This window comes from Plasmodium relictum (genome assembly GCF_900005765.1).
Source record: "Plasmodium relictum strain SGS1 genome assembly, chromosome: 8".
NCBI classification, from domain to species: Eukaryota; Apicomplexa; class Aconoidasida; order Haemosporida; family Plasmodiidae; genus Plasmodium; species Plasmodium relictum.
This window is the reverse complement of record NC_041686.1, coordinates 576387-597864: the sequence shown is the minus strand read 5'-3', so window position 1 is coordinate 597864 and position 21478 is coordinate 576387. Positions and strand designations below refer to the sequence as shown.

At 16.9% G+C, this 21478-nt stretch overlaps 6 protein-coding genes across 6 annotated transcripts; 2 read left to right on the top strand and 4 right to left on the bottom strand.

Moving 5' to 3' along the window:
- Positions 1-146: 146 nt before the first annotated feature.
- On the top strand, positions 147-2662 carry PRELSG_0816200 (hypothetical protein; the record flags this gene model as incomplete). Its single annotated transcript, XM_028676231.1, has 3 exons — positions 147-1391; positions 1471-1679; positions 1786-2662. The coding sequence occupies 3 exons, from the start codon at positions 147-149 to the stop codon at positions 2660-2662; spliced, it is 2331 nt and encodes a 776-aa protein (XP_028532741.1).
- A 1933-nt stretch (positions 2663-4595) lies between these two features.
- CARL (cyclic amine resistance locus protein, putative) lies at positions 4596-9089 on the top strand (the record flags this gene model as incomplete). The annotated part of the gene is made up of 9 exons (XM_028676230.1): positions 4596-4928; positions 5077-7611; positions 7717-7889; positions 7987-8023; positions 8178-8279; positions 8368-8483; positions 8594-8650; positions 8815-8887; positions 8994-9089. 9 exons carry the CDS (start codon positions 4596-4598, stop codon positions 9087-9089), a joined length of 3522 nt encoding a protein of 1173 aa, XP_028532740.1.
- A 1415-nt stretch (positions 9090-10504) lies between these two features.
- Positions 10505-11020, bottom strand: CYP19A (peptidyl-prolyl cis-trans isomerase; the record flags this gene model as incomplete). The annotated part of the gene is made up of 1 exon (XM_028676229.1): positions 10505-11020. One exon carries the CDS (start codon positions 11018-11020, stop codon positions 10505-10507), a length of 516 nt encoding a protein of 171 aa, XP_028532739.1.
- A 1285-nt stretch (positions 11021-12305) lies between these two features.
- PRELSG_0815900 (RNA triphosphatase, putative) lies at positions 12306-13901 on the bottom strand (the record flags this gene model as incomplete). The annotated part of the gene is made up of 1 exon (XM_028676228.1): positions 12306-13901. The coding sequence occupies one exon, from the start codon at positions 13899-13901 to the stop codon at positions 12306-12308; it is 1596 nt and encodes a 531-aa protein (XP_028532738.1).
- An 834-nt stretch (positions 13902-14735) lies between these two features.
- Positions 14736-18732, bottom strand: PRELSG_0815800 (conserved Plasmodium protein, unknown function; the record flags this gene model as incomplete). The annotated part of the gene is made up of 14 exons (XM_028676227.1): positions 14736-14866; positions 14968-15025; positions 15142-15196; positions 15303-15337; positions 15456-15490; positions 15578-15729; positions 15814-15876; positions 15997-16061; positions 16168-16249; positions 16354-16439; positions 16578-16667; positions 16860-16901; positions 17032-18395; positions 18603-18732. The coding sequence occupies 14 exons, from the start codon at positions 18730-18732 to the stop codon at positions 14736-14738; spliced, it is 2388 nt and encodes a 795-aa protein (XP_028532737.1).
- An 810-nt stretch (positions 18733-19542) lies between these two features.
- DGAT (diacylglycerol O-acyltransferase, putative) lies at positions 19543-21156 on the bottom strand (the record flags this gene model as incomplete). Its single annotated transcript, XM_028676226.1, has 1 exon — positions 19543-21156. The coding sequence occupies one exon, from the start codon at positions 21154-21156 to the stop codon at positions 19543-19545; it is 1614 nt and encodes a 537-aa protein (XP_028532736.1).
- Between the last annotated feature and the right edge of the window lie 322 nt (positions 21157-21478).

Here is a 21478-nt window from a genome sequence, read left to right as displayed (position 1 = left end):
TTTTTTCAAAAATAAATATAAAATTATAATAACCCTTCTTTTAATATTTTTTTTATTAAATTTAGATACACAACCACTACTTTTTTTTTAATTTTATTTTTTATTTTAAATATATTTATGTAAATGAGCGTTAATTTGTTGTACTAATGAATTCATTTACATATTCATTTATATATATTCCTTATTTTGTTTCCTTATTTGTTTATTTTTTTAATTACATATTTATGTGTTTATTTGTTTATTTGTTTATTTGTTTAATTTTTTTTTTTTTTTTCTTTTTCAAAATAAAGAGTTATTTAGTTACTAGAGCAGGGACTGTTTATGATAAATTATACGATTATAGAAATGATAATTTTAAATTAGATAGAAGTATATCATCAATAAATAAAACAGAATGTTCTGATATGAATGAAAAGTATAAAAAGATAAATAAAAATAATACATTTGAATATATTAATGAAAAAGAAAATAATATAGAAGAAACTTGTAAAAAAAGAAAAAAAAGATTAAAAAAAAATTTTTATCTTAATGAATCAAGTGATTACGAAGTAAAAAATTTTAACAGTAATGAAATATACAAAACTTGCGTTATCACTAATGTAAATAATTTTAGTTATTCAAAGAATATAAATGAAAACAACACAAAAGAGTTAAGTTTAATAAATGACGATACAATTTATAAAAATGATAGTATAAAAAAAATTTTTAATAATATAACCAGTAAAATAAATTATATAAGAGATAAACATATTATAACTAATAAATTTAGTAATATCAATAATAATAATAATAATAATAATAATAATAATAATAATAATAATAATAATAATAATAATAATAATAATAATAATAATAATAATAATAATAATAATAATAATAATAATAATAATAATAATAATAATAATAATAATAATAATAATAATAATAATAATGAAAAGATAGAAAATAATTTAAGTAATTCTATAAGAAGTAACAAATTTAATAATATAAACTGTAATAATAATATACTCGAAAAATCAGAGAATGAACTAATAACTTTAAATAATGAAAAACAAGAAAAATTTATACATATAAATCAACTTTATTATAATGAAATTCACGTATATAAAAAAAGTAATAATACCTATAATAAATGCATCACTTGTAATTTTACTCATATTTGCCATTTATGTAAAAGAGAACAATTTTCTACAATCTTAAAAAAGAATGAAAATGAAAATAATGAATATTCACAAGTATATTATTTGAATTACTTTTATGATGATTATATTTGTGATATTATAGGACCATATACATTTAAAAATGATTCTTATTTTTTTCATATATGTTGTCTACTTTCAATAAGTAATTTAAATATAGACAAAAAATTGAACGTAATTTCTAACTTTAACGTAAGCTTAAAAGCATTAAAGTTTTAACTATATCAATTTACTATGTAATATATATATATATCTTGTAATATTTTTTTAGATTGAATTATATGAGAAAATTGAATGTTCATTTTGTAAAAAAAAAAATGCAACTATTCAATGTAATAGTAAAAATTGTAAAAATATTTATCATTGTCCCTGTTTATATGAAACATATAATGAATTTTTTACAAAAAACAGAAAAAAATTTAAAAATTCTGAATTCATATTTCCAAATCCTTTGTATAATGAAATTTTCTTTTGTCCAAAGTAAGATTAAATTTTTTGTGGTATTATATAGACATATATTTATATATGTATTATTTATTTATACATAAATCATTTTATTTTATATATATTTACAACTTTCTTATAGATGTTTTTCAGAAAAAAAAAACTTAAAAGATGAAAATAAAAGCATGTTCAAAGGAAACATAAATCTAAGAAGATGGATTTTTATGAATAAAAAAGAGGAACACATAGATAGTACTTATAACAACATCAATTTATATGATGATAAAATAATGAATATATTTTATATACCTCAAATAAATGATGAAATTATTTTTTTCCCAAATATTTTTAAAAAAACTAATAGTTACCTAATTGATTTATTTTATGTTTGGTTAAATATAGATCGTCCATTTACAGCCAAAATTTTTAATATGCATTATATATTTCCTAGGGGAAAAAATAATAAAAATATTGTTATTGTTTTAAAGTTATTAATAAAAAAAATCTACAAGAACTTAAAAAATGATGAAACAATAAAAAAAAATGAATTTTCTCAAGATAACAAAAAAGCTGAAAAAAATATAGAAAGCATAAATTTAAATTGTGATGATATAAATGATAATTTCTATTTCTTTAAAAATAAAAATGAAACTTTTAATTTTAAAAAAATATATAAGTATGAAAATATACATAAAAAAGAATTTGATCATCACAATCACAAAACAATTAGCATACATTATTCTCCATACTTACTACAAAATAATTCAAATAATCAATTCATTATTTTAAAAAAAGATTTTGACAATAGTATAGTAAATTTAATATATAATTTAAAGAAATATATGGAAGTTCAAATAAATTTTAATTTTCAAATATATAAAGCAAAAATAATTTATTTAAAAAAAAATAAGTTGACTAATAATAGAAATGATAGTTTAAGCATTAATTTATCAAACAAATCGCTTTATTATGACGAATTTTCTAAGCAATATTATTATAATTTAAAAGGTATTAAATGAATTTTTTTTTTTTTTTTTTTAAAGTATCCTTAAACCAATTTTTATGATTTCATTTTATAATTTTATTTTTTATTATATTTATTATTTTATTTGAATTATGAATAATATAAAACAATATATTTATATTTAAAGAATATAGAAAAAACCTGAATAAAATATTAGAAGATGACCCTTTTGTTGGTTTAGAAGCAATTTTAGTTGCATTTATATATGAAGAAAAAATAAATTACAAGGTAAAGATAGAAAGAATAATATTTTGTAATAGAAAAAAATATACATATTCATTTATATTATTTTAATATAAATTTTATGTTTCTTTTCTTCAAGTGGATAAATGCTTGGGACATCATAGTACAAAATGACTTCTGCATAACTTCAGAAAAAAACCAAAAAATAAAAAAATCCAATATGAGTAACTCTTTTAAGGTAGCTTTTAATATCATAGAGGATATAATGAATTATAAAGAAGAAAATAGGTATATAAAAAATAAGAAAGGATTCAAAAAAACATAAAAAAAAATAATAATATAATATTACAAATCAAAACTATTCTTTTTTTTTTTTTTTAAATTAATATAACTCTTTTATTTATAAAGACTATATTATGAAGAATTTATAGAAAACATTCCTACACCTTTAGTAAATGTAAAACAACAAAGTTGGATAAAAAATTATTGGGAGTATATACCTATCCCAACTTCTCTTACAATTATTAACAATAAATTATTATCAAAGTAATAAAAAAAAGTGTAAAATAATAATAATAATTCAAATATTTTTTATATAAAATTTATAATATTCCTATTTTTTCTTTTATCTTTTATTTTGTTATCTAATCATTAGATTTTACAGAGACATAAGTATGTTTTTTTATGATCTTTGCATATTAATATATAATTGCAGGATTTTCAATAAAGATAATTATTTATGTGATCTTTCATTAAAACTTGAATCTCATATATATGATTTAGCAAAATTATACTCGTATGGATATTTCAATAAAAACATCAATTCTAGTTAAAGTTAATATTCTAATTAATCAAAAAAGTATCCTTTAACTTATATACTTTATAATAAAAAAAATTTATTTTGCAATATATATATGCATATAATGTAGTAATTTTTTATAAATATACTTATCGATATTAAATAATTTTTGAAAAAATAAAATTTTTTTAAAAGGTATCAAAATAATAATAATATTGACAAGATATATTTTTTATTCTTAAGTATTTTAGATTTATTTGGTATTTTTTTTTTTTTTAAATATTTCATTAATTCATTAACTTGTATCTTTCTGTTAATTACGTATTATTGATTATTTTTTTTTTTTCTTCAATGGATACATGCGCTTAAAAAGAGATATTACTTATTTTCAGGTTTTATGAATGATTATTTTTTTTTTTTAAATTGTAAACTAAAATGAAAAGTAAAAATGTATAATAAATATGTTTGTTTATATTTTTTGTTTGCTAAAGTTATTATCATTTTATTTTTTTTTTTTTTTTTTTAAAATATCAATTTAAAAAAAAAAATAAAATAAAATATACCAGATTAAATATATACTTAAGAAAAAAATCAGAATAATATATATAATAATTCATAATCAAAATAGTTAAAAATTTAATAATTTTGAAAATAAATCAAATTATTATATCTTATTTTAATATATTCTAAAATTTTAGCACTTTTATATACTTAGTTTAAAGTTAAAATTATATTTTTCTATAGTTAAATTTTCTAATATAGGATGCATATTTTTACTTAATACAATCTATTTAAAAATTATAAATTAGAAATATAATATAAATTTAATATATTTAAAGTAAATTTATTTAGCACATATGTTTGAACAAATATATATATATATATATTAATATATATGAATTAATTTACCTGTATTGCTAATTTTTTTAAATAAAATGATAAAGACATGTATAGAATAACACTATATGATTTTATATTAGATGAAATAAAAGGAGGTAGGTATTACAATTCTTATCTTAGTGATAATGAGCATACTGAAGAGCATCTTAAAGAAAATAAAGAAACAAAAAATTTATATGACAACCATAAGAATGAAAGTGAAGATAATAAATATGATTTTTATAAATTCCTTGATAATTTTTTTAAATCTGATTCTATACCAGATAATGCATTAGAGCATATGTTAAATGTTCCTTATTTTTTAGAAAAAATTATGAGTTTTTCTTTTTTATTATGCCTAGATAATATATTGTATGATATAACTTTTATGCCTATACAAGTATGCTTATAAAATAAAAAATTCTTAATTTCATTAGTTTTAATTATTTATTTATTTATTTTTTATTTTATTATTATTATTATTATTATTTTTTTTTTTTTCTGCATAAAATAAATCTTTTTATTTATTATTTTACTTACGTTTTTAGGTTGTAAGATCGTTATGTATTTTAATTTATATATTTTTAAAAAATGCAAGCCATCGTCTTTTATATATTTTTTCAAATGTAAAAAATTACAAATTTTATAAATATGCTACGAGTAATTTTAAAAATTTTAAAAAATACAAAGTGAGAGTAATAAAGAGTTGCAATAATTTCACATATAGTGGTAGAAGAGAAATTTATGAAAAAGATTCTAATTTAAAAAGAAAGTCTTTTACACATTTTTATTCCCAAAATAGAAATATACCTAAAAACTTTTTTACATTTTCTCATATAAATGATTTTAGATATAATATTAATAATTCTAACTCCGAATATAGCATAGATGAGAAAGATGCCTTTACAAATAATTCTATTGATACAAGTAGCTTAATATGTAATTTAAAAGATGATAATGATAATAATTATATAAAAAAGTCAAATTCTAGTGAAAATTCAGAAAAAAATTTAATTAAAAATATAAGTTGTACAGATATAAAGAAAGATAGTATCATGAATATGAAGTCAATAGATGACAAAAAAAAAAAAAAGGATAAAGTTAAATTAAAAAAAAAAAAAATAAAAACAAATAATCAAAAATCAATGTATGGAACTACAAAAAAAAATAGAATAAACAATTTTTTAAGTATTTTTAAGTCACTTAGTTTTATAAAAATGTACAATTATTTAAAAAATATTGAAAAACATATTAAATTTCTTTTTAGTTATGTATACATGAATATTATTCATTTTATTGATATTAATAAATTATATACACTTAATATTTTTAAAACAGAAAAAAAAGAAGAAGCCATTACTAGATCTTTGGAAATAAATTACATAAATAGAAGAAAAAATAAGATAAAGGAGGAACTATCTGACATTTCTAATGAAGAAGTTTTTAAGAACTACCTAAAAAGAGATATTACAAAAGATAAAAAAAAAGGAAAAAAAAGTATAGAAAAAAAAATAGTGACGGAAAATGAAAATTTGGAATTAAAAAATAATCACAACATTAAAAAAACTTGCTTCAATAAAATAAATAAAAATGTTAATACAAATGTAGAAACTTATAATTTATGTGGCAATAATAGAAACAATGAAAAAAAAATTTATAAAAATTTGAAAAATAATTCAGAAAAGATTGTTTTAATGAATGACCAAAAATATATAAATTATGTTCATTCTAATAATAAAAGGAATTTTTCAGGTAGCATTATATATAAGAATGATAATGTAGCGAATAAAAAAAAAAAAAAAATGAAAAAAAAAAATAAGAAAAATAATTTTCATACAATTAAGAATATGATAAATAATATTGATAATTTTAATAATAAAGATATCATAAATGATAATAATAATAATAATAATAAATTTAATGATAAGGTTAACACAAATGATAATAATAATAATAACGATTTTAATATAGTTAATAATATAAATTACAATAATTATTATAATAGTGATGTTAAGATTCATACTAATAATGAAACTTACAATGAATATTACAATAAAATTATTTATAACGCTGATATGATTATTAACAGTTATGAAAAAAACTTGAATAATGATTTTGATATGTTCTATAATAATAAATTGAAACCATTTTATACATCTAATAAAAGGAATAGCCAAAATTATGTTTATGATAAATTTAATGAAGGATTACAAGAAAGGAGGAAAATAAAAAATATAACTAAAGTTAAGAATATGAAAAAAAAATTATTTGAACAGCATTTGAATTCATTAAAATTATCATTTCCAGAATATAGTGGGTTGATAAGAATATCTTTAATTTTAATTTGTATTTACATTTTTTCATTTGTTGATACATCGAGAGTTTATCATTATATAAGAGCACAACCATTTATGAAATTATATGTGGTATTAAACATGTTAGAAATATTAGAAAGATTATTAAGATCATTAGGAAAAGATTTAATTGATAATATGATCAGAACATTTATTAGAATAATAAATTTACATTCATATATATACATTATAAGAAACAATTATCACAATAATAATGAAAATGATAGAACAAATAATAATAAAAATTATGTAGAAAATGAAAATGATATAAATGATTATATTAATAAAAATAAAAAAATTGATGTAAATAATTTTGATAATAAGAATGAGATGAATAGCTTTGCTGATGAAAATAAAAGTAAAAAAATTTCATGTATAGATGGTTTACGAAAGGAAATGGTAAAAAACGAAAATTTTTTTTCTAACAATAAAGAAATATATTTTAGATACAACTTTAGAAATAAAAGTATCTCTAAGGATACTTGTTATTATAAGGAAGAAGAACATTTTTATTCAAATAAGAAAAAGGAAAAAAATTTTCTTTTTTTTAAAAATAATAAAGATAATGAAAAAAGTAGTGAATTTAAAGTATCTATATTTTTTCCTTTTTATAGTGTATTAATTAAATTTTGTATGCAATATATTCTCGTTCTTTTTTATATTCTGATCCATTCTTTTATTCACTTGGTTCGTTTTTTATCTTTAAATATTGCAATAAATTCATCAGAGGTAATTATTTTTTTTTTTTTTTTTTTGTATGTATATATATAAAGTTAGACTATCAATTTAATATATATATATTTATTTATATATGTTGTGTTTTTTCTTTTTCAGTCAACAATGTTTTTAATTCTTGTAATGAGCAATTTTACTGAAATAAAATCGACAGTTTTTAAAAAATTTACGAAAATATCCTTATTTACAATTGTTGCATCTGATGCAGTTGAAAGATTTTATTTGTTCATCGATGCATTTCTTGTATTATTAAAAATGTCAACTGCTTATAGGTTTGCTTCATTTTTTTTTTTTTAAGTTATTTTAATCTTTATACTTATGAATATATAAAATATATATAATTTTTATTTATTTATTTTATTTTATTAGAACACAAAATTCTTTTATTAGCATTTCAAGTTGGCTAGTAATATATATAAAACAAATTAAAAAATAAATTATATTTTTTTTTTTATTTTAATTTACATCTATATTTTAATGTATTATTATTTTTTTGTTTTATTTCATCTTTGTCATTTCTTTTATTATTTCATTATTTATTTTATTTTATTTTTAATTAGATAATTATTTTACTGCTTGAAGTAGGAGTAGATTGGTGCAAACATTCATATTTATTAAAATATAATAATTTGAAATCGGAATCCTTAAATAAATATTTTCTTGTAAAAAAAAAATTCTTTTAAATAAATAATAAAATATTCATTGGTTTTAATTTTATATATACATATATGTATATATATTTTTTTTTAGACACTTTTAGCTGATGTTTTGATATCAAGAACTCCTAATAATAATATTCATTATATGCAAACTTCTTTTAAAGTTCCCTGTAAAAATATTTTTTGTTTTTCTCATATACCAACAAGGTTAGATTATATATATATTTTTAAACTATCCAATTTATTTTTTTTTTTTTTTTTTTTGTATCATTTTTACTCATAATATTTATTATAAATATATATATTAATTATTTTAGAAGACTTGGATATATGTCAATGCCTGTGGTTACATTAATTGTTTGCTCTTTACCAAGGTTTGTATTCCAAAGAAAAAAAAAAAAATGTATATAAATAGTTTTATATATATACATATGAATACATTACTATATATTTTTTTTTTAATTTAATCAATAACTCATTAAAATACAAAAGTTTTCTAATGTATATATGCTAAAATATTGAAATTTTTATTTTTCAGATTAAATTATTTATCAAATATATCTTTGTTTTCTTTTGCTTTATCTATATGGATATGCTTGTTTCTTTTCAAGGTTCCAAGAAAAAAAGATAATAAATAAATAAAAATGAATTTACAAAAAAAACAATATCATATATTTATATATATATATATATATTTTTCTTTTTTTTTTAATAAAGATAATTTTATCAATTATGATTGTATCTTATACAATATCTGAAAAACATCATTTGAAAAAATTAGGTAAACCATATGATGATATTAGTGCCTTGTAAAGAGATAACGGAAAAAAACTTTTTAATATATTTAAATTGTATTTTTCTTTAATTATTATAAATCAATTTTTAAATTATATATATTTTTTATTTGCTTAAAATTTTAAAATGTTTTTGTTGTTTTTAAAATAATATTATTAACTTTTTTTTTTTAATTTTTTTCTTTATTTTTTGAGGAATATATATTTTTATTCATTTTTACTTTACCAAAATTTTATCCTTCTTATTATTGTAAATTGATAATCAATTATATTTGACTAAAAAATATATATTATCTTTTTTTTTTTTCACTCTCCTTTTATTTTGTATACTATTAATTATCATATATCATCCTTCAGATTCTTAAAAATTTTGTTTTATATAAATTCTATGAAAAAAAAATTTTTGTGTAAAAAATTGCAATAGCATAAAGTATAATATATATGTAAAAAGAAAAGGAATAGAAGAATATATATATAATTCTATTGAAATTTATTATAAAGAAAAAAATAATTATTTCATGAGAATATTAAAATATTATTTTTTAAAACAAAACATTATTAAAGAATTATAAACACTTTTTAACTTATAAGAAATGAATGTAAAATAATTAAATTTTTTTTTTTTTTAATAAAATTTAGAATATAGAAAATAAGAAATCCACAAATTTTTATAAAAGTGTAAAAATTTTCTACCTTTGATATAAGCTTTTTTTCTAGTATTAATTTAATGAGCAGATCTAATTTATTTTTCCCTATTGCTTATTTTTCAAATTTTAACGTATAAAATTTAAATAAATACTACAATATTCATGTAAAAAAAAGACTTAAATATAAGTAATAACTACAATTAATATATATATATATATATATATATATATATATATACATTTTTATATGTAACTTTTAGCTTAATTCTTATTTTAACTTTTCCAAGATGAAATAAGTTTAAAATTAATTTCTGAATAATAAATTTAAGAATACTTCAACATAATATATTTCTAAATGTTATCTTTAAATAATAAAATAGCTTATATTTTTTTTTTTTTTTTTTTATTATTTCATTTTTTCCCTAATTCATTAAATTGAAAAAGTTATACAAAAATTTATAAACTGTATTCTTAAATCATTCTTTAGCAGAAGGAAATTTTAACTTTTGCATTAATAAAAACTTTTACTTTTTTCATATAGAGAAAAAAATGAATAAAAAAAAAAAGAACGATACACTCTAATGACTGTTTACATATATGTATATATATTCGTGCATATATTAAAAAAAAAAATGTATCATATATATAAAATTATAAATCGATTATATATATTTATATATATATATATATATATATATATTAGCAAATATATACATAATATATTAAAATATAACTAGTCATAGGTACGTAATAACAATATATATATGTATTTTTTTTTTTTTTTTTTTTATAATTCTCCACAATCAGTAATAACAACTTGTTTTTTGACATATCCTCCTTTTGAACCTTCACTTTCCATTTCTCTTATTATATTCATTCCATCGACAACTTTTCCGAAAACAACATGTTTTCCATCTAACCATGGACATGGAACTAATGTGATGAAAAATTGAGAAGAGTTGGTATTTGGTCCAGCATTAGCCATTGATAATAAACCTGGTTGATCATGTTTCAATTGAAAATTTTCATCAGCAAATGATCTACCATATATTGATTCCCCACCTGAACCATTTCCATTTGTTATATCTCCTCCTTGACACATAAATTGAGGAATAATTCTATGAAATATTGAGCCCTTATAATGTAGATGTTTTCCTCTAGATCCTATTTTTTCTCCAGTGCATAATGCTCTGAAATTTTCTGATGTTCTTGGTGTTATATCATTAAACAACTCAAAAATTATTCTTCCAGCACTTCTATTGTCAATTGCTATATCAAAAAATACTTTGCTTCTTTTACTCATTTTGAATTAAAGGAAATAAAAAAAATATATTTTAATATAATTTTACAATAAATAATTTTTATTTTTATTATTTATGCAATTAAAAATAAAATACTTTTATCTTATTTTTTTTTCTATTCTTTTTATTATTATTTTTTAACCTTTTTTTATAATTTAATTTTTTATTATTTTTTTTTTTTGTATTTATAATATATATTTTTTTTTTTTTTTGTATTTTATTTGCAATTTTTTTTTTTTTTTTTTTTTTGCATTTACATTTACATTTAATAATTTTTTTTATTTGAAAGATTTTTTTCTTTCTAAAAATATATTTGAAGTGTATAATAAAAAATAAATATTATCAAAAAATAAGTTGTATTTTTATTTACCCCAAAATTTGTTAGAATTTAAAATGTAATTTTTCTATATTAATATCCTAAAAACCAAATTCAAAAGATTTTTTTTATGCTAAAATAATGAACGAAAATAATTGTTTTAATATTGGAATAATTTTGATGTTAAAAAATATATTATTCTTATTTTTATAAAATTTTTTTATTTTTAATTAAAATGTACATATAAGTGAAACTTTTTTTTTCTTTTTTTTTTCCGAAACTAAAAAATCCTGTATCATTTTATTCCATTTTAGTTTTTTAGAAATATTTTTTATTATACTGAAAATATTTTCTACTAAATTTTCTAAGCATACTATATATATGTAAAAACAAAAATTTAAATTATTCAATTAAAAAATGTAATAATTTTCTCTATAAACAACAAAAAAAAAAAATAATAATATTAGTAATTCTATTATACTGATTTTATTCATTTTAAAATATGTTTATAATTAGGTATTTGTGATAAGGAATACTATTTTAATAAATTATTCCTGTTTTACTATTAATTAAAAAAAAAAAATTACTTTAAATAAATCAAAAAGAAAACTTATTAAAAATTTTGAAAACATTGAAAAAGATATGTTCTTAAATATATTAACATAAATCTTGATTTCTTTAACGAATTTCTTGTTTAAATAAAACTAAAAAATTAAAAGTGAGATAAAAAAAAATAGTACAACTTTTTATTAAAGAACAAATATTTATCGATATTGAAAAGTAAATACTCATATATAATCATTTTCTACATAAAAATTAAAAAAAAAAGATTAGATATTTTTAGAATATATAAAATTTATACTAATAAAATATTTAAAAAAAACAAATTTATTTAAAAATATAAAGAACATATATATATATATATATATATGTGAAATATTATATATAAATAAAAGTTAGTATTACTAAAATTATATATCATTATAGAATTCTTTATAATTATTATTATTATTATCTTGATTAGAGTTTTCATTAAAATTCACATCATAAAAGTTATTTTCACTATTAAAATTATGATTATCTTCAACATTAATGTTATTATTTTTATTATTAAAATTATAGTTATCTTCAATATTAAAGTTATTATTTTCATCATTAAAGTTATTATCTTCACTACTAAAATTATCATAATTTTCATTTTTATAATTATCTTCTATATCAATGTTGCTTTTATTTTCATCATTTTCTTCTTCATCACTTTGTAAAACTATCTCAATTTTTGAATCTCTGTTTATAATTTTCCATTTATTTTCTACATAATTTTCACTAATTCTCTTTAATGACTTTTTATTTTGCCTCCTAATATCAATTAAGTTTTTAAAAATATTCATTTTTTCGTAATTTGAAATACTATTATCTTTCATTTTTTTTCTTATATTTTTTTCATTTTTAGCAACAACTCTATACATATAGTCACCAACAATAGGAAGTACATCGTGAATGTATTTTTTGAATTTTTTTTTTTCTTTTGGCGGATGAGAATAATTTAATGGAGAATTCAGTAATGTGTCATTTGGATATTTTAGAATATTCTTGCTTTTTAAATAATTTAAATGACTACATATTCCTCTAACGTTATTTACTAAATTAGAGCAGATAAAATGCAAATAATTAGAATCATTTTTATTTCTTAAATTTGACATAGCTTTAAGAATGCTTTTTGATGGTATTTCAATTTCTATTTCATATAGCTCATTATTTTTTGTTTTAATTTTTGTTAAATCCAATTGTATGCCTAAATATTTATTTAAAAAAGTTGTTCTTTCCTTGAATCTTTCATATACAGGTGTCGCTTTAGATAAATAAAGTTTGCTTATAGGTTTAGTATGCTCAATATTGATAGAAATACGATAATCTATTGAATCATTCTTATAATTTTCTTCTTCATCATCATCATCAAAATAATCATTGTTATTACCCAAATAAATATTCCAAGTATTAATGTTTTCTTTGTATAATGATTTTACCATACTTTCATTTTCCTGATTTTCGTCATCACTTAGTGAGGTAGTTACTCTAATTCTAGTATTATTATTGTTTATTATATAATATTTATCAACACTTTTATCAAATTTTAATGCTACAAACTCATAAATAGAATCCTCTTTATTGTTATTATTATCCTCAATCAAATCACCAAAAGTATTCTTAGCATTTGAAAAATTACTAATATCTTCATTATTACTAAATAAATTAAATTTTTTTTTTATAGTCATATTATTTAAATAATTTAAAAGATACTCAAATTCTTCTTTATCAATACCTGCTTTAAAATCGGAATAATTACTTTCAATTATTGCATCAGTATTTATAGGTAGCTTTAATCTGTTTTTATTTTTATCAAGAACCATTCCAATTCTTGCTTCTATTTCTATTTGTTTATTTTTATTATTAATATTTTCATTATTATCAAAAGCTAAAATAATATTTTGAGATAATTCATACGTAATTTTATCAATAGGTATAGGTCTACTACCATCTAATAATTCGTGTGCTTCTCTTACCATCTTTAAGAAACAAAAAAAAAAAAAAAAAGAAATAACACAAAAAAAGTAACTTAGATTAAATAGTACTATATAACTACAAATATATTTATTTTTCACATCTTTTCTTTTAAATTATATTTTAAATATTTTTTCACTAAAAATATATCCATTTGTAAAATTTTTTTTTATTCAGAAATTTACTTAAGTATTTTCAAGTAAACTAAATATATTCGTAATATTTTAAAAAAAAAAAAAGGTATATTTAAAAGTTTTCTTCTATTCAAAAAGTATATTTAATATTCTTTTGTTTAAGAATATAATTAAGCTCTTTTGAAAAAAAATTAAATTGAATTAAATTATATATTCGTACATGATTTTACTTTTAATAAAAAATATTAATTTTAAAAGTTTTTCAAAAATAAAAAAAAAATTTTATTAAAATTTTTTACTTTAAATTCTTAATATAAAAAGTAAACCTTATTTTCAATATATTATAATTTAGCAGTAGGAAGAAATATTCATAAACATAATTTTTTTCTTAAATTTTCTTCAAAATTTCATATGTATATATATATATTTTATAATATTGTTTAAAAAAAAGAATGGAAAAAAAAAATGTTGTACACTAAAAATTTAGAAATAACACAAAACAAAAAAAAAAAAAAAAAGCTTCAATGTATTTTATATAATGAGATTATTAAATTGAAAAAATTACTAAAAAAAAAATAATTCAAGTATGAGAAAAATTTATAAGTATATAAAATCAAAAATATTATTTTCAAAATATATTAAAAAACATAAAAAATTAAATAAAATGATAAATATATTATGCTCTTTGTTTTTTTTATTATATATTTAGAAAGCATTGGTGCTATTTTTCATTCTAATGTATTTTAAATTTTTATTAAGCATATTTATTTTATCATCAAGATATTTGAGTCTGGTTTCTAAAAATTCTTTTCTTTTTATTTCTTCAGCTTTTCTCCCTTTAAAAAAGTAAAAAAAAAAAAAAGGAATTATTATAAATATAGAAAATAAAATAGTAATATTATACGTTTATTTTTTCTTTTTAAGAATTAAAACAAACCGTATTTAGGACACCTTATTAGTTCCGATTCCCTATTAGTCTTTTCTAATCTTATTAACTAAGAAAAAGAATATGAAATTAATGAAAATTTAATAATAATAATAAATATAAAAAATAATTTTGTAATTAAAATTAAAATAATAAAAAAAAATTATTATATCTAAATAATAATACGATTAATTGCTTTTCTAAAGAATTTATCTTATGTTTTATATCAGACGGTTTTTCACTATAAAAAAAGAAAAAGAAAAAAAAACAATTATATATATATATTATTATTTAACTAAATATTATTATAAATTTAGTAAGATTTTATTTGTCTTTTGTTTTCTAACAATGTTTCATTTTTATAAATTTCTGTATCATTTTTCTAAAAAAAAAAAAAAATGAAATAGAATTTAATGAGTATGCTAAAGTACTACTTATAATTTTTTTTTTTTAGTGATGAATGCAATGTTTTAAAAAATTTAAACGATAAAATATATTACTTGTAATTCATTATTTTCTTTAACTTCTATATTTTCTGAAAAATAATAATAAAATATATATATATATACATATATTTAATAAAAACTATTATTTTTTATTTATTAAGATAATATAATTTTACCTTTTAATACTTCATCATTTATATTAGAATTATATATAGGTATTTGGAAATTATAATTAGTAGATTTATTCATTATATGTAATTTATTTTTGCATTCATATAATTCATTTTTTAAGTTTTTTATTTCCATTTCTAAATCTTTTTGTATTTTTCTGATAAAAAGAAATATATATTATTTATTTTTTCCTATAGATATAAACAAACTTATAGCTTTATTTTGATTTTTTAAATTATACTCATTTTTTAAACATGTTCTCTCATAAATGCTCTTTTCATTTTCTATATCTTTTAGTCTATTTCTATAAAAACAACAGAACAATGAAAAAAAAAAAAAAATAGAATAAAACCAGTTGCAAAAGCAATTATTTATTAAATAATGCACTTATTTTTCTTTTATATATGTCATATATTTAGCTTACTCAATTTTTTTATATTTTTCTTCTAAAAGTTGTGAACCCTTTTTATTTTCTAATAAAGCACATTTCTATTAAAGTGTAAAATAAAAATTTTAAAAAAATAAAAAATAAAAATAGTAATTATAATGAAGTATAAAAATAGAATATTAAATTAATTTTATATTTTCTTCTTACTGTTTTGTAATTTTCTAAATCTTCTTTCAACTTTTTTTCTTCATTTTTATAGCAAGAAGCCATGTATTCCTTGTTTTGAGTACTTTAGGAAAAAAAAAAAAAGAATAAAGAAAATACTATGAAAAAATATTGATGAAATTTAATATAATTTTTAGTTAAAAGATATATATATATATAGATCATTACATTTCTTCAATCTCTTCTTTTAATTTTACAACTAGTAATTTTGTTTTATTTAACTCATTCATCAAATAATCGTTGTCTTCTTCTATCTATAGAATACCATAAAAAAAAAAAAAAAAAAACCTATATTATTGGGTATAAAACAATAATAAAAACAAAAAAAAAAAAAAATATAGGTGAAATTTCTTTATATACAAAAAATATTTTATTATTTTTTTTTTTTATACTTTCATATTTTGATTTTGTGTATATTTTAACTTTTCATCAACCTCATTTTTTTCTATCAAACATTTTTCTAACTGATTTTTTAATTTTATCTAATAAATAAATAAAAAAGAAATTAAATATAAAAAAGAAAATTAATTATAGGAATAAATTCTTATAATACAAATTAGTAAATATATATGCTAATAATTATATAAACATATTGAATATACAATTAAAACAATGCAATAATTTAAAAATATATATAAATAAATAATTATATAATTAAATAGATTTCAATTTACTATTTCATCCTCTTTTTGATGTAGAGTTCTTTCGCAATCATTCTATTTAAAAAGAAAAAAATAATAATAAATGGAAATTTAAATATCTTCGTTCTTTTTAAAAAATTAGTATTATTTTTAGGTTTTTTTTTTTTTTTTCTAAATTTTTAATAAATAAAAATTTATGTCATACCCATTTATTTTGATAATAAAAAAAATTTTCATAGCTTTTATTTAAATCTTCATTTAGCATATTTATTCTTTTTTCATAATCTTCAATTTGCTTCTTTCCTAAATCTATTTGATCAGTTAATTTTTTTATTTCCAACTCATTTTTATTTTTAAATAACTCTTTTTGAAAACATTTATCATACATCAATTCATTTTTTCTTCTTAATGTCTCTATTTGATCTAATAATATATTTTTAGTGTTTTCTAATTTCCTTATTAACTCTTTATTGTCTTTATCTTTTTCAATCATTCTTTCACTTTCTACACACAAGTAGGCTTTTTTTTTTAATAATTCTTTTATCTTTTGTTCATATTCATTTCTTATTTTATTTACTCTACACGTAAGTTCATTTTTGTATTTATGTTCTAACTTACAACTAATACTTTCTATCTCATTTATTGCTTTTAAAATTAAATATTGAAATAATTCTTTTTCTCGTTCATTAGAAAATATTATATTTTGTTCTTTCTCTTTTAAATCTTTTATTTTAAAATTTTTTAGATGCTTTATATTTGAAAATTTATAAGATTTGTCAAGTTTACATTTGATATTTTTTTTTTCATCTTTATTATAAAAAACCTCACTATCTATATCTTTGTTTGCTTCAGAACTTTCATTGACATCAAATTTTTTAATTATTTCATCATCACAATATCCGTTATTAATCTTTATACTATTATAATCAGAATTTTTTATTTTATTTTTTTTTATTTTTTTTTTACATGTATTTAATTCATTTTCACAAGTAGTTTTATTAGATAATTCTTTGCACAAAGATAGTGTTTCTTTTTTTTTTTTGTTATCATAGAAAGAAGTGGAACAATCATTTATATTATATGATATTTCTTCTTCATTTATGCATTTGCCTTTGTTTGAACTATCTCTCAAATTGTCAAAAAGTCTGTTTTTGTTTTCTATTTTTAAAATTCCACAATTATTATATCTACTATCTTTTGTAATATTCTTGTCACATGTTTGTTTATTAAAAGAAAAAATAATGTCTTTTTTTTTGTTTTTTTCATTTAAATCTTTAACTTTTTTCTTCTTTTTTTTCTTTTCTTTTCTTTCTTCGGCTTTTTGTTCCTCTAAACATTCAGAAAAACTGTTTTCAGAATCAAGTTCTGTAGAATAATCATTAAAATCTATACTTTTAAACTGATCTTCATCATTTCTTTTTGTTCTTAAACAGTTTGAAATAGAATATTCTTTTTTATCATTCAATTCTTTATATTTAGATAATGTATTATAATAATTTGTATTATATAATTTTTGAGTACAACTATTTAAATCATTTAAATAGTCTTTTATTAGGTTTAATTCATCTTCTATCAAAAAAAAAATATATATATGAACATATATTTATGTCAAAATGAGTATGCTTTATAACATTTTTTTTTTATTATAATGAATATTCATATAATATCAACTTTTAATAACAACGTAAATTTTCTAATTATAATCTCAAATTAATAAAGGTAGTAATTTTATATATAAAATAAAACAAAAATTTTTGTTTTTTTTTTCTCTTTTACCTTTTTTCATCATCGGTTTTTTTTTAACATATAGTTTATTACTCATTGATATTAGTATTTCTTGAAATTTTGAAATTATTTTATTTTTTTTTTTATAATATTTTATATTACTTTTTGTATTTTCTCGCATGTGTATCTTAAAAACATATTTTTATGCACTTTTTAAATAAATAAATAGAACAAAAAAAAAAAGTTTAAAAGTAATAAAATTTACAAATATATAATAATCTAAATTATTAGGGAAAATTTGCATATAATGTTTAAAGTATTCACATAATTACACTTATGTATTTGTATTTGTATTTTTCTTTTTTAAGTATATATTAACTTCTTTTTTTTTTTTTATTATATTAACTAAGAATATATGAGTCTATTCATTGAAAAATAAAAAAAATAAAAAAATAAAAATTAAATGTTAAAGGTTAACATAATTATAAACAAATAATATGTAATTAAAATTTTTTTATAGGTTTAAAAAAAAAAAAAAAATACAATTTCACAATTGTTTATCTAAATGAAAGAAAAAAATTGTTTGAATATAAGAATTTTACAATTATATTTTAAAAAAATTAATCAAAAAAAAAAAAAAAAAAGTACAACTAAGACAATGCATTTTAAATAAAAAAAAAAGTTTCACTTAGTTTTTTAATTATTATATGAGAAAAAAATGTTTAACATAAATATATTATTAAAATTTTTTATGCAACTTAATTTCCAATGTAATATGGGTAATTTTTGAAAATATGAATATTTTAATAATTATTAAAAAAAAAAAAATGAATAATAAAATAAGAAGAAAAACAAATAATAATGAGAGATATAAAAAAAAAACGAAATTTGATAAAATTTTTAAAGAAAATTAAGAAAAATTATTATCATAATATGAAGAATTTTTTATCTTAATTATTATATAAAACAATATATATATATATATATATTTTTAGTTTCTAAGAATTCCTTGTTTATCTATCCACATATAATAATAAATAAATAAAATCAAGGGTTGCCCAGTAAAACAAAAAACTATCCAAAAGATAGAATTTCCTATTGTTTTATGTTTTTTAAAAAATTCATTATTTGTTAAATGAATTAAGGGAATCTGACAAATAAAAGCTAAAAATATATATCCTGAGAAACCTAGTTTTAAGGGTATACTTATCAAATATTCATGTAATAAAGCAGATATAAAAAAAACAACGATCATTGAATACTTTCTATTAATTCCATAATTTATTAAAGGTTTATTTATATGTCTACTTACAAAATAATGTATAGGCAAATTCCATTTTCTCCAATACTCAGCAAACGAACTGGCATTCCACCAATCTTTATAAAATAATCTATCTCCAAATCTCGTAACTTCAGCTAATATATTGCACCAATGATGAAAAACAATTAAAAATCCAATTAACCATATATATAAAGTTGGTATAGAAACTTTTAGCATTCTTTCAATTATGTGTGTAATCTTAACTGAAAATTGTGCTGAATTAAATTCTTTCATTGTAAATGTATTTTTAACTGTTATAAACATATATTGATCTGATATTATTTTTATCATAACTATTAATAATAATACTTCAATAATATGCTTAAAAACATGCAACCATCTAATTTTTTTTGTTCTTGGATAGCTAAATTGAAAACACATAGTTGGCATTAATATATATGTATAATAGTTTTTCAGTTTTAAACAATAAGGATAATTTTTGACAAATTTTAACTCATAATTCTCATTTTCTATAGTATCTAAATTTACATTTTCAATATAAAGCTGTCTAGTGTCATAACATACTTGATGAAATGAATAAAACTTAAAAAACCAAACAATAGATATACATAATAATATTGTTGATAATATAGGTTCAGTATCATAATGAGATATTGTTAAAAACGGAAATAATAAAATAAAAATGCTATTTATACATCTTAATAAAAATATAGATAAATGAAAACCTTTCCAACCATGTATTTTTTTTTTTACTTTTTTTTTTTTTAAGGTATTTTTTTTTTTTTTTAAAAATCCCCTTTTTTTTAATTCACATTTTTCATTTTTATTTTCTTCTTTCATATTTTCATTTTCGATTTTACAAATTTCCTTAGAAGTTTTATTATTATCGGCATTTGTATCGTAAATTTTATTTAAAAATTCATAATCATCTATTTCACTATTGTCATTCAGATTTATTTTATCAGAAAAAGTTGTATTTGATTTATTATTTACACAGCAATATAACCATGAGGTAACATATCTTTCTATAAACCAGCTGAAAAAAATACTTATATTTAAGCAAATAAAACATAATAATAAAGGAAGATTTTTAATAAGATCACAATTTTTCGGTATTTTTATTATAAGACCGTATTTTTTAAAATTTTCTAAAACAAGCCTGAAATTTGTCGTAAAAATTAATATAACCAATAAATTGAAAAATCCTTTCATATCTATTTCTAATGATTTATGTGACAGCAAACTTGTTTGATTTATTTTATGTAAATTTTCAAATAAAGGTCTTCCTTTAAATTTTTCTAATGCTTCATTTTCATCATTCATTTTTCTTTTTTTTAATTTATTCAATTTATTTTTTTCTATAATTATTTACAAATGCTCATACTAAATTTTAGAAATAATTTCAAACTAATTTGTTAACAAAAATAGAAATTTTATGTTTTCAATTTATTAATTCATATTTTCTCCATATGTTTAATTTATTTAATTATCCAAATTTCCTTCAATTTTATGTAATTCACCAATACAATTATTAAATAAAAAAATGTTTACGAAAAAAAAAAAATAATAAATAAATAGATAAAAATTTATGTTATTTCTGAAATATTTATACAAAAAAAAAAAAAAAAAAAAAAGAAGAAAGTTA